General features: G+C 36.9%; 3 protein-coding genes across 3 annotated transcripts; 1 reads left to right on the top strand and 2 right to left on the bottom strand.

The window, feature by feature from the left end:
• Positions 1–430: 430 nt before the first annotated feature.
• Positions 431–2481, top strand: LOC111474912 (uncharacterized membrane protein YuiD-like). The gene is made up of 3 exons (XM_023119739.1): positions 431–905; positions 973–1194; positions 2395–2481. Exons 1-3 carry the CDS (start codon positions 501–503, stop codon positions 2479–2481), a joined length of 714 nt encoding a protein of 237 aa, XP_022975507.1. The 5' UTR covers positions 431–500.
• Positions 2482–3722: 1241 nt separating this feature from the next.
• LOC111474911 lies at positions 3723–8863 on the bottom strand. Its single transcript, XM_023119738.1, has 13 exons — positions 8698–8863; positions 8311–8630; positions 7800–8243; positions 7503–7732; positions 7180–7435; positions 6927–7112; positions 6161–6859; positions 5892–6020; positions 5334–5824; positions 4996–5205; positions 4210–4427; positions 3912–4098; positions 3723–3838 (listed from the first exon to the last, which is right to left on the bottom strand). Exons 3-12 carry the CDS (start codon positions 8089–8091, stop codon positions 4056–4058), a joined length of 2754 nt encoding a protein of 917 aa, XP_022975506.1. The 5' UTR covers positions 8092–8243; positions 8311–8630; positions 8698–8863; the 3' UTR covers positions 3723–3838; positions 3912–4055.
• A 1544-nt stretch (positions 8864–10407) lies between these two features.
• Positions 10408–11287, bottom strand: LOC111474910 (aspartyl protease family protein 2-like; the record flags this gene model as incomplete). The annotated part of the gene is made up of 2 exons (XM_023119737.1): positions 10408–10737; positions 10805–11287. Coding segments are annotated over 2 exons (540 nt in total), but the record flags the coding sequence as incomplete, so codon positions are not given.
• Between the last annotated feature and the right edge of the window lie 4 nt (positions 11288–11291).

Below are 11291 nucleotides of genomic sequence, written 5' to 3'. Positions count from 1 at the left end.
GGGAACAAATGTATATCCTTTATAACTTTGTAATCTGGAATTTGTAAAGTTGTAATAAAAAAAATGTTTGCAGTGGGTTTGAATGTTTAAACTTCATTCCTAACTTGATGATCGATAGACGATCACCAAAAAATTGTTAAATTGTTTGCGTATATGTTACATTTCTGCAAGATCATAGATCATAATGTTAAAATCCAAAAAATAATAAATTGGATTTACATGAATGATCAAAGAAAATTTATATTTAAACTCTAAATTAGAATCACTTCATAAGATATCTTGATTCTATCATGCAACTTTTTAAAGTTTGAATGTAACATGAATGATGGAATACAGGTTGTTTGATGTCTCTAGAGGATCTGTCAATGTGGTGATAGATAAAAGGTTTGGAAATGGCATATGCTTTGAGAATCATATGCTTGACTCGCAAGTTACTTTAGAACCCTCTCCAAAGTTCTTCACATCTAGCGATTCAAATTCCCGAGAAACCAAAACCCCTTATGGAAACTGCTAGTGTCGGGCTTAGATCGAGTGCCCCCGTTTTCAATGGCTCCCCTCGTCCTCTCTCCACTACCTTCTTGTCTTTTCGGTTCATTCAATCGAAAAAGCTTCGCAGATTTCCACATGATTTGTCTTCTACCTCTCGTCCAAGCGCCAAAAGCCAGAAATCTGAAGGCGGTGATCGCAATTTTCGTTCGAATCTCCGGAAAGCTCAGAGTGTTTCAGCGAGATTTGTAGATGGTGGATGGAGTGGAAATTACTTACAGAGCGGGAGTTTCGAGATTGCTTTGATAAGCATTACCGCGACGGTGAAGCACCGTATTAGTCCGTTCGTTGCTACATTGGCGACGAATCCGACATTTGTTTCGGGATTGTTCGCATGGTTTTTTTCTCAATCGACGAAGGTTTTGTTGAACTTTTTCGTGGAAAGGAAATGGGATTTGAAGATAATTTTTTTCTCAATCGACGAAGGTTTTGTTGAACTTTTTCGTGGAAAGGAAATGGGATTTGAAGATAATGTTTGGTTGTGGTGGAATGCCTTCTTCTCACTCTGCATTGTGCACCGCTTTGACGACTTCTGTGGCTCTTTGTCATGGCGTTGCGGACTCGCTATTTCCAGTCTGCTTGGGGTTTAGTCTTATTGTCATGTATGATGCAATTGGTATTCGTCGACATACCGGCATGCAAGCTGAGGTACAAAATCTTGTTTGTTTTACATAAATTTGCTTACAATAATCTTAAAACTTTGAAGTTTCCTTTCTCAGATTGAGTTGTTTGAATATGTTGGTTAGTACTTAGTTCTGCTGCCGATCAATATGGATCTTTTGCATTTATGGGCTTTCTTCTCTGTTTTTCTCTGTGTGTTGGGGAGGAGAGGCTGAGTTGACATGGCTTTATCTGGCTTATGGTTCCTTACTGTATGGAGTTCTGTTAGCTGATATGCTTCGTAATGATATCCTAAGTAATCATTACGTATCATTGTCAGCCTCACGATTTTAAAATGTATCTACTAAGGAGAGACTTCTACATTCGGATAAAAAATATTTTGTTCCTCTCTCTAACCAATGTAAGATCTCACAATCCACCCCCGTGAGGGCCAGTGTCTTTGCTGGCACATTACTCGATGACTTGCTCTAATACCATTTGTAACAACCCAAGCCCACCGTTAGTGTATATTGTCCACTTTGACCTGTTATGCATCACCTCTCACGGTTTTAAAACGCATCAACTAGAGAGAGGTTTTCACACCCTTATAAGAAATGCTTCGTTCCTCTCTCCAACCTATGTGGAAACTCACAATCCACCCCCTTCCTTGGGAGCCAGTGTTCTCGTTGACATACTGCCACAGTGTTTGGCTCTGATACTATTTGTAACAACTCAAGCCCACTGTTAGTACATAGTGTCTGTTTTGGCCCGTTACGTATCATCGTCAATCTCACATTTTTAAACGCGTCTATTAGGGAGAAATTTTCACACTCTTATTATAAGGGATTGTTTGTTTTCTTCTCCAATCGATATGGGATCTCACATCCAGTGTCTAGATTTAGATGTCTTTGGCGTCATGATTTCCAAAGTCATCAAATGTTGTAAGGTTAGATGGTTACTTCAGGAAATTTACCCAAAACTTAAGTGATAGTACGGTGGTATCTGTGGCTTATGTCACTTGCATCGATCTTAATTTGTGGTTTTTATAAAGAAAGTATCGTGTCATAAGCGTTTGACTCCAATAACATGTAAGGATGAAAAGATTAAAACCTTTATCATCTTGTTCGAGAATATATGACTTAATTAATTAAACTAGTGTTAAATGCGGCATATTTTAGACTTATGTAATTGCTTTCCCAACAAGTAAGGTATATTATTATAAAGATTTGGAATGAAATGATAATGCAGGTTCTTAATCTGATCGTTGAGGACTTGTTTGAAGGCCATCCCATAAGAAAAAGAAAGCTGAAAGAGCTGCTTGGGCATGATCGTTGAGGACTTGTTTGAAGGCCATCCCATAAGAAAAAGAAAGCTGAAAGAGCTGCTTGGGCACACGCCATTGCAGGTCCTTGCTGGTGCTCTGCTAGGCATTGTGGTTGCTTGGTTCTGTTGTCAGGGCTCCATCATCCCACCTTCAACTTCTTGATCCCATCGCAGCTCCTTTTCACTATGGAAATGGCCAGGGCTCCATCATCCCACCTTCAACTTCTTGATCCCATCGCAGCTCCTTTTCACTATGGAAATGGCTCATTTTTTTGCCTTCTAATTTACAAATGGCATCATAACTTTATAGCATTCTTCTTTGTTCATAGTAACCATAATCAATTTCATTTCTAGATTGAATTTAATTTTTATTAGATGTTTATAAACAATAAATAAAAAAGACTATTTGAATACATAAAAGAAATTACAATTTAGTTCGATGTCTATTAATTTATGTAGAATTTAACAGTGCGATAAGAGTCCGCTTATGTTTATTACGATAAGAGGCCTCGCTTAGAATATGTAGAATTTAACAGTGCGATAAGAGTCCGCTTATGTTTATTACGATAAGAGGCCTCGCTTAGAACAATGTAGTATGAAATTTTACTCTTCCTCTCTCTTTTTGATCTTCATCTAAGAGAAGGTGTATATTTAATCTATATTCTAATAATCCAATTAGAAATTCCAAATCAAATTAGGAATATATCATTCTTTTTTTAAAAAAATTCATAAATAATCTTATTTTAATTCTGTCCTTGCACCATAAAGATGTTAGGGGGTGATGTTTTGATATCGGCCTTAAAATAATAAGAAAAAATCCCATGAATCATCACAACATCGAGTCCTTGTAGCGGCGAGACAGTTTAGACGCGATAAGAAACTAGAGTCTTTCATTCGAACACTCCAAAGACTGTCAAGATTGATCGAATGTAAGAAGATGATTCTAATGATTGATTACGCTTTGTTGTATGGTTTCTTAAGAGTTCGGATTGATTTAATATTGAGTTCCTAGATACATTTTAAGTTGTACGATCTGGGATGTACTGGCTTCATCGGACATGAAGAGGTAAAATCTAGTACAAACCATCTGTAAGTCAATGCAATTGTCTGACTGCAATTGTCTGAACGATAGCAGGGTCTCTATGGTGACATAAAACGCCTGTTTTATCAATGGCAAACATCATAATATAAGTTCTCTTTGCTTACAGGGACATGACACTAACATTTCCTAGCTTTGTCAACAGTGGAGTAAATAGCTCTGATCAAAATGCTTGATCTCAAAATCTTTGTTTTGACATAACACGGCTGAAGCAATTTGTAACTATTTTTTCGCATCGAAATCGATCAGTTTACGTACCTCCACCTCCACCTCCACAAGTGCATGAAACAAGATGAGAACCCAGGAGAGTTTTCCATCAAAAATGCTGTACCTCCACCTCCACAAGTGCATGAAACAAGATGAGAACCCAGGAGAGTTTTCCATCAAAAATGCTGTCCGGGATCGACCATTCCAGCCCTCAGCATCGTCGGACGGTCGGAGTCGGTCAGCAGGAATGTGCAACTTATATTTATGTCATGGCTTCTAGTCATTTTTTCTTCAGTTTCTTTAACTTTCGTTTTGATTTTCCTCTGAAAAGAAAGTGAACAATCAAGAAGAGATTACTTCACAAAGTGAAAGCCAAGTCAAACAAACCATTAAAGTATCATATATATATATATATATCAAGGATCAAAAGGTACCTCCTTGTTGGTGTGTTGCTCAAACCAAGTACACCATTCATTAAAGAACTAATATCTACAGAACGCTCCTTCATGATCATATCATGGTACATTTTGCTACCGATTTCAGTGATTTGTTCCTCCACTTCCTCCAGCGTTTGATCCACATTGAGCTTAAGCTCACCTTTTCTAATGACTGTGACACCGAAACCAATGGCTTTGGCTTCCCGAAAGGCATCCTTGCAAATTTTTTAACAAGAGAGAAACACGGTTATGCAAGTAAAATCGATAAGATATCCGGATAACAACAAAACGAAAAGAAAGAAAAATACATACAAAATACGACGGGTTGTCTCAATAGTTGACGATCACAAAAAGAGATTAATCAAACAGGAAGATTGTCTATGCACACACAGTAACTTCAAAGTAATGATTTAATTACCACAACAACCTGCAAATTATATAAATTCACAATGATTGGAGAAATCCCAAGGTTTTGATTTAATTACCACAACAACCTGCAAATTATATAAATTCACAATGATTGGAGAAATCCCAAGGTTTGGAAGTTCCACAAACGGATATTGGTTCGGTAAGAACAAACGTTTGCTAGATCATTCAGATAATCCATCAGATGATTAAGGGGAAATAAGTACAGACAATGCAAAATGTCATTAGCCACTTTCGAGTTTGTCAAATGTATTAGAAAGCTTGAAGCTCGAAAACAAGTTATTCCATACCTTAGGTGGACGTGCGACAAGAAACGCATGGCCAGTCCCCAACATTTCCAGATGAGATATTCCATACCTTAGGTGGACGTGCGACAAGAAACGCATGGCCAGTCCCCAACATTTCCAGATGAGATTGAATGATATAGCAAAAGTTTTTGCAATCACCAGCATCCTCAAAAGCAATAACATGGCATGGCTTTGGCTCAAGTTCAAGATCTTCAGCCATCTCCAAGGAATAGAATCCTACTCTCTGCTCTCCATCTTGCACCGTATACAGTTCGATGCACTGTAAAGTTAAATGAAGTGTTCAAAATCAAATCACAAAGAATTTCAAAATATTCAAATGAAAGTTGAAGTGAAACAATGTTCCAAAAGTATTTGTAACATCATAAGTTGAGTTTTAATCATACTCACAAGTACATGGCGAAGATCTAACCACCACAAATAATCTTCTTCCTTTTCTTCTGCATACTCACGGTACTTGCTAACGACAGCCTGTGGTCCGAACATTTCCATTTCTCTTTTGAGCTTGTTCAATTTCTTTTCCATGAAGTTTTTATTCCTCTCAGGCAACTTGTCCATTAACTCGGCAGCTTCTTGCACTTCTTTCTCAGTAATCCACCGATCTAAATCTTTTCCAATATCCTTCATAACAGATTTGACTTCTGGATCTGTCTCTGCATTATAAGATTCCAAAAATCCCTGGGACCATTTCTTTGTGTGTTGCCAAAATTCCTTCCCTGATTTTTTACCACGTCTGATGGATCCATCACTACTTTCTATAATTGTCGTAGAATCTTTCCTTTCTTTGTTATGAATTGTCATATTGGGATCATTGATATTTTCAATGCTACCATCGGGATTAGAAGACTTCTGCTCGTCTTTATTCGTAGAAAGAGGCAAACCAGCTTTCACAGCGAAAATTTCCTTTCTTTGCTCCAGGAAGTCATTGATGAACTCAGGGAGGCAAACCAGCTTTCACAGCGAAAATTTCCTTTCTTTGCTCCAGGAAGTCATTGATGAACTCAGGGTTCTTTTCTAAAGGAGGACCCTTCCAACGGGGAATGATTTTTTCGGGTGGATCGTATATGCTGATGCCATCTAGAGAAAAGAACATAAGGGGGAATCAGGATAAGAACTATTTAACATAAAAAGCTCCTGATGCCATCTAGAGAAAAGAACATAAGGGGGAATCAGGATAAGAACTATTTAACATAAAAAGCTCAAGAACATTGAAATACCTGCTCCATAGTCAAGATTTTCAATGCTGGAGTGGAGCCACTTATGCAACTTCAACAGCTTTTCATTCTCTCTCTCGACTTTCTTCTCAAGACCCTTAAAGAACGTACGCTTTTCCTCTGGATCCATTGAATAGAATGGATCTCGGTTCGATAGTTCATTTTCTCTAACCTTAAAAACAATATCTCTAAGGTTGTCGTCCTTCATCCACTCAAGCTCCTCTTCATTGTCATTTTCATACTTAAGTTGTGCAAATGTAGAAATGGCATCAGATTGCTGTTCACCTTTCTCTCTAGCAACCATATAGTTATCTCTAAAGCCAACTCCAATCTTCTTAACAAAAGGCTCAAGTTCATCAAAATTATCTTCCATCCAGCTCTTTGTTTCTCCATACGGCATGGTTTCTGCATCACGATCATTGCTTTCACGATCCAATGACTTGTGGAGATCTTGACTGCCGCCTACTGAGGGTCCTCCTTCCACAGAACTTTTAGAGCGGTCGTCCTCGAGTGAGATGGAACTTTTATCACTGTGTGCTGAATCAACATTGTCACTAATCAAAGATGACGAATCTAATGCCTCAAATGAAAAGGAAGATTTGAACAGTATATTTTCTGAATCTGCTTCCTTGTTCACCACATTTTCCAACATGTTATCATTTGAAAGCCCTGGAGCAGCAGCAAATTCTTGTGCAGTTATGCCTTGAATTTTCTCATCAGGCATTTGTTTTTGTTGTTTTTCAGAGAGATACTCCCTAGCCAGTTATGCCTTGAATTTTCTCATCAGGCATTTGTTTTTGTTGTTTTTCAGAGAGATACTCCCTAGCTTCCTTCACTGTTCTCAAGATTTTTAGTTTCTTTTGTTCGGAATCTGTTTTTAGTTTCTCGGTATCACAGTAAGTTTCAGATTGCGTTGTATCCATAACTCCTAAAGAAGTCTTACAATCTTTAACATGTATCACAGTAAGTTTCAGATTGCGTTGTATCCATAACTCCTAAAGAAGTCTTACAATCTTTAACATCCCATGAGGTGCTATAGCCATTAAGTGGCACTTCCACGCTTGACGTGCTAGATATTTGCAAATCCTTTTTCTCTTCAGAAGCTACACTGTGTGGGAGCTCACTCTCAACACTTTCAAGCACATGCTCATCCTGTGCTAAAACATCAGCCGGAAAACAGGAACCTTCATCTGTATGTTCAACAATGTCATCTTCGTTTGGCAATTTTCCATTCAAGAGACTGCTTTCATCAGAAACAGAAAAGGGGTCTTCTCGTGCCTCAAGTTCCCGTGCATCCATTCAAGAGACTGCTTTCATCAGAAACAGAAAAGGGGTCTTCTCGTGCCTCAAGTTCCCGTGCATCGCGTGCCATCTCTCTTATTTCCTGAATTTTGTTACTCAAATCTACAACACTTTCATTCAAAGCCTCCGTAGACTCAACTAAACCTAGATTGGTAGCTGATGCTTTCGATTTTTCTTTTGCTATAGTACGCATAAGTTCTTGCTTATCTAATTTGGGCTTTTCAAATGACACCTTAGGTGGTTCTGCACGTTCTTGAATAACTTCAACTCTACCATTCTCCAACACCTCTTTCCCCTTTCTAAATTTGATCTGCACGTTCTTGAATAACTTCAACTCTACCATTCTCCAACACCTCTTTCCCCTTTCTAAATTTGATCTTCCTCCTCATCATTTCTTTCTCGAATTCGCTATACTCAACCTCCTCCTTTTTGAAAGTGAACAATTTCTTCAAAGAAAAAAGTAAGAGAAAACTACATAGAACTAAGCCCCCAGCTCGTGAAAACTTGGTAAAAACCTCAGGCCTAAAATTGAAACCCTGAGCAGCTTTCAGAACAGTAGACTGATCATCTCCTTCAATTACAAACTTGGCGACTGAACTATTCCTTGGAAGCACATTCTTCCCACTCTCCATTTCTCTTGCAATCCTTCTTGCAGCCGAGATTTTATGGTTCACTCCATTTGTGTCATCCAAATCAACTCTCTCAACTTGGGTTCTCGCTAAAATTTCATCCTCATTAATAGAAACCCATTTGACATTCTCATCTGAGTCTTGAAATATCGTAAATATAGGACCAGAACCAATCCCCCAAAACTCAATATCCTGCTTATATTGATCAACCCAATATCGTAAATATAGGACCAGAACCAATCCCCCAAAACTCAATATCCTGCTTATATTGATCAACCCAATTCTCTAATCTATTCCACAAAACAGATTCACCTAAACCTTTCGGTTTTGTTTCAACAGTGTTATCACTAACATCACCACCAACACGACTGGCAGTCTCACTATGATCAGAAATTCGTTCGCGCAATTGAAAATCAGGATTTAAATTGTCGGGAATGGGAATTCGACGTACCTGTTGCTCCTGGGTGAGTTTCTTCCGAAGCGAATTGCCGCGTCTGGTGGGACGAGGGAAATTAGCGAAAACTATCAAGTTGGTTCTACATCTTGGAAGATTTGCCGCGTCTGGTGGGACGAGGGAAATTAGCGAAAACTATCAAGTTGGTTCTACATCTTGGAAGATTAAAAGTTGGGTATCTGTAGATTTTGGAGGCGGGTTGTTGAATCCTGAATTGGGTTTTGTTATGCCAATTTAGAATTGGAAATTTGGCAGGGAAGAGTGAAACGGAAGGAGTGGTTATTGAAGAGGGAGAAGAGGAGATGGGAGAAAGAAGCTCCATGGAAGAGTGAAACGGAAGGAGTGGTTATTGAAGAGGGAGAAGAGGAGATGGGAGAAAGAAGCTCCATGCGAGAAGGAAGGATTCATAAGAATGAAGGAAGAAAATGGGGAGTAATGCGCAGAGCGAGAAGTTGAGCTAATAGGGAATTAGCTAAAACCCCGTGCTTCACATCACCAAGATGGCGCCTCCTTAACGACGTCGTTGGATACTCCATCTTACCCTTGTGCTCCATACGGCAAAATGAAAAATATATATACGCTAAATTAATAAAATTATCTATAAACTAAATATCTATTAATTTTCAAAAAAATTGTAGAAAAAAAAATATATATATATATTTTTTAATTTATGTAAGCCATAGTAATTTGTTTAAAAGATATATTTGAATTTGATTTTTTTTTTTTTTGTTACTTATTTAAAAGTTAAAAAATATCTTAGAGTTAATATTATATTTAAAAAAATAAAATTTAAAATTAGTATTACCATTTTTTTCTAATCATTGATTGACACTTCGAGATTATATCCAAACTTTTTAACGTTATTTTTAAAAATTCATTTAAATGTTTTTTTTATTTTCTTAAAAAAGTTTAAAGATAGTTTTAAAAAATCAAAAGGTATTTTTGAAGTATGAATATTTTTTAAACCATAGTATTAATAAAGTTTATAAAAGCAAATAATAAAGATAATTTTGAGGCTTGCTTTTAAAAAGTTTTTGAATTATTGAAACGTTTGAGAGTTAAAAAAGCCCTCTAAAATTTAAAAATAATTTTATTAACTTAACCATATAAAATAATAATATTACTTATATGATTAATAATAAAAATAATGACTAAACTAATATCGAATGTTATCTAACTTAAAAAAAAAAATGCCTCCAAAACTTTAAAAATTATGTAATATTCTTAAACTTTAATATATATATATTATTATTATTATTATAATTCGTGAGTTGGTGTAGAAAATTGAGCTTTATATAAACTTTGAATTTTATATTAGTTAGTATAAAATATTTATCTATTAATTTTTTTTGTTAAGACTAACAAATTTACCTAACATTAAAATTTATAAATTTAAGGATTAGACTAGATTTATAATATCTTATTGTTTTGAATTCCAAATTGTGTCTCTTTCTTCCCACTAATACTCTTTACTTTTTAAAAAAATTATAATTAAGCATTACATATTAACCTTACATAAAACATAAGCATAGAAATATTTAAAATTAAATTATAAGTTTACTAATTAAAAAAAATAGAATTTTTAAATATTGAAATTAGTCATTTAGCAGATTATAGAAAATATTTCATAAAATTATATTAAATAATAAATATGAAATTCTAACTTTTAAAGTTATAATTTTCTTCAATTTAACCGTAAAATAAAATATATTTTTACACTAACTGGGCCTAATAAAAAAAATATTTGACTCAGCTTAATTATCAACTCAACCTTAATTTATTTTAAATTATTTATTTGAAATAAGACACTGATTTGGCAGATTAATTATCAACTCAACCTTAATTTATTTTAAATTATTTATTTGAAATAAGACACTGATTTGGCAGACTAAAATATTCAAAGGGTAAAGATAGAAGAAGTCAAGTAAAATAGTAAACATTAAACGACACCGTTCTGAGTCCATATACTCCTTTCTCCAACAATTTTGTGATACTGATACAGCTCAGCTAGTCTGTTTAAACCTTTTCCTTTTTTCTTTTTCTTTATTTTTAATCATCACGACTGAACTGAAAAAAGGAAATGGACAGACGGCGGCGGGAGGATTTTCCCGGCCTTGCATTACGTCGGTCCGTCGACATCAGGCACAACCACGAGGGGAGAATCCGACCCGGGAACCCGCCAAATCGTACACGACCCGGAATCCTTGCTGCTGAATGTTGCCGATGATGGACAGCCCACTGGTCGTCCAAATCGTACACGACCCGGAATCCTTGCTGCTGAATGTTGCCGATGATGGACAGCCCACTGGTCGTTCCAGCGAAGGCGAAGCAGAACCTCCCGTTGTCGTCGACCGGGATAAGATAATTGGACGCTGGTAACGACACGTCAGCGCCTCTAAAATGTAGCACCACCGTCGGAACCTTCACCGTCGTTTTCCCGGATAAGTCGTAGCAAGTATCGAAAAGGGAAAACTCAGGGGCCAATTTCAAACTCGAGGCTCCAGCACGGAAGGCGTCGCGCAAGGCTATGTACGCCGGTCGGTTTAATCGAGTGACGGAGGTACCGCAATCGATGATGACTCCACCATTTCCGTTCGAATCGAGCTTGAAATGTGAAGCGGAGATGCCGAAAACAGGCGTGCCTCCGACGCTGATCCCTAACAGTTCGACATAGTAAAATGTATCCAGCCTAGGGTTTGTGAGAAGAGGAGTGAACCGGGCGGTTCTAGATACGGCGGAGTCACCGAAG

The sequence above is a fragment of the Cucurbita maxima genome, unplaced genomic scaffold, assembly GCF_002738345.1.
Source record: "Cucurbita maxima cultivar Rimu unplaced genomic scaffold, Cmax_1.0 Cma_Scf00794, whole genome shotgun sequence".
Classification (NCBI taxonomy): Eukaryota; Viridiplantae; Streptophyta; class Magnoliopsida; order Cucurbitales; family Cucurbitaceae; genus Cucurbita; species Cucurbita maxima.
Note: the sequence above shows the minus strand (reverse complement) of the source record. Positions and strands in the feature narration are given on the sequence as shown.

Coding starts and splice junctions, on each gene's coding strand:
- LOC111474912 (XM_023119739.1), top strand. CDS start 501: ATGGAAACTGCTAGTGTCGGGCTTAGATCGAGTGCCCCCGTTTTCAAT. Junction 906..972: donor TTTTTTCTCAATCGACGAAG/GTTTTGTTGAAC, acceptor CAATCGACGAAG/GTTTTGTTGAACTTTTTCGT. Junction 1,195..2,394: donor ATACCGGCATGCAAGCTGAG/GTACAAAATCTT, acceptor ATGATAATGCAG/GTTCTTAATCTGATCGTTGA.
- LOC111474911 (XM_023119738.1), bottom strand. CDS start 8,091: ATGGAGAGTGGGAAGAATGTGCTTCCAAGGAATAGTTCAGTCGCCAAG. Junction 7,436..7,502: donor GCGATGCACGGGAACTTGAG/GCACGAGAAGAC, acceptor CGGGAACTTGAG/GCACGAGAAGACCCCTTTTC. Junction 6,860..6,926: donor GCCTGATGAGAAAATTCAAG/GCATAACTGGCT, acceptor AGAAAATTCAAG/GCATAACTGCACAAGAATTT.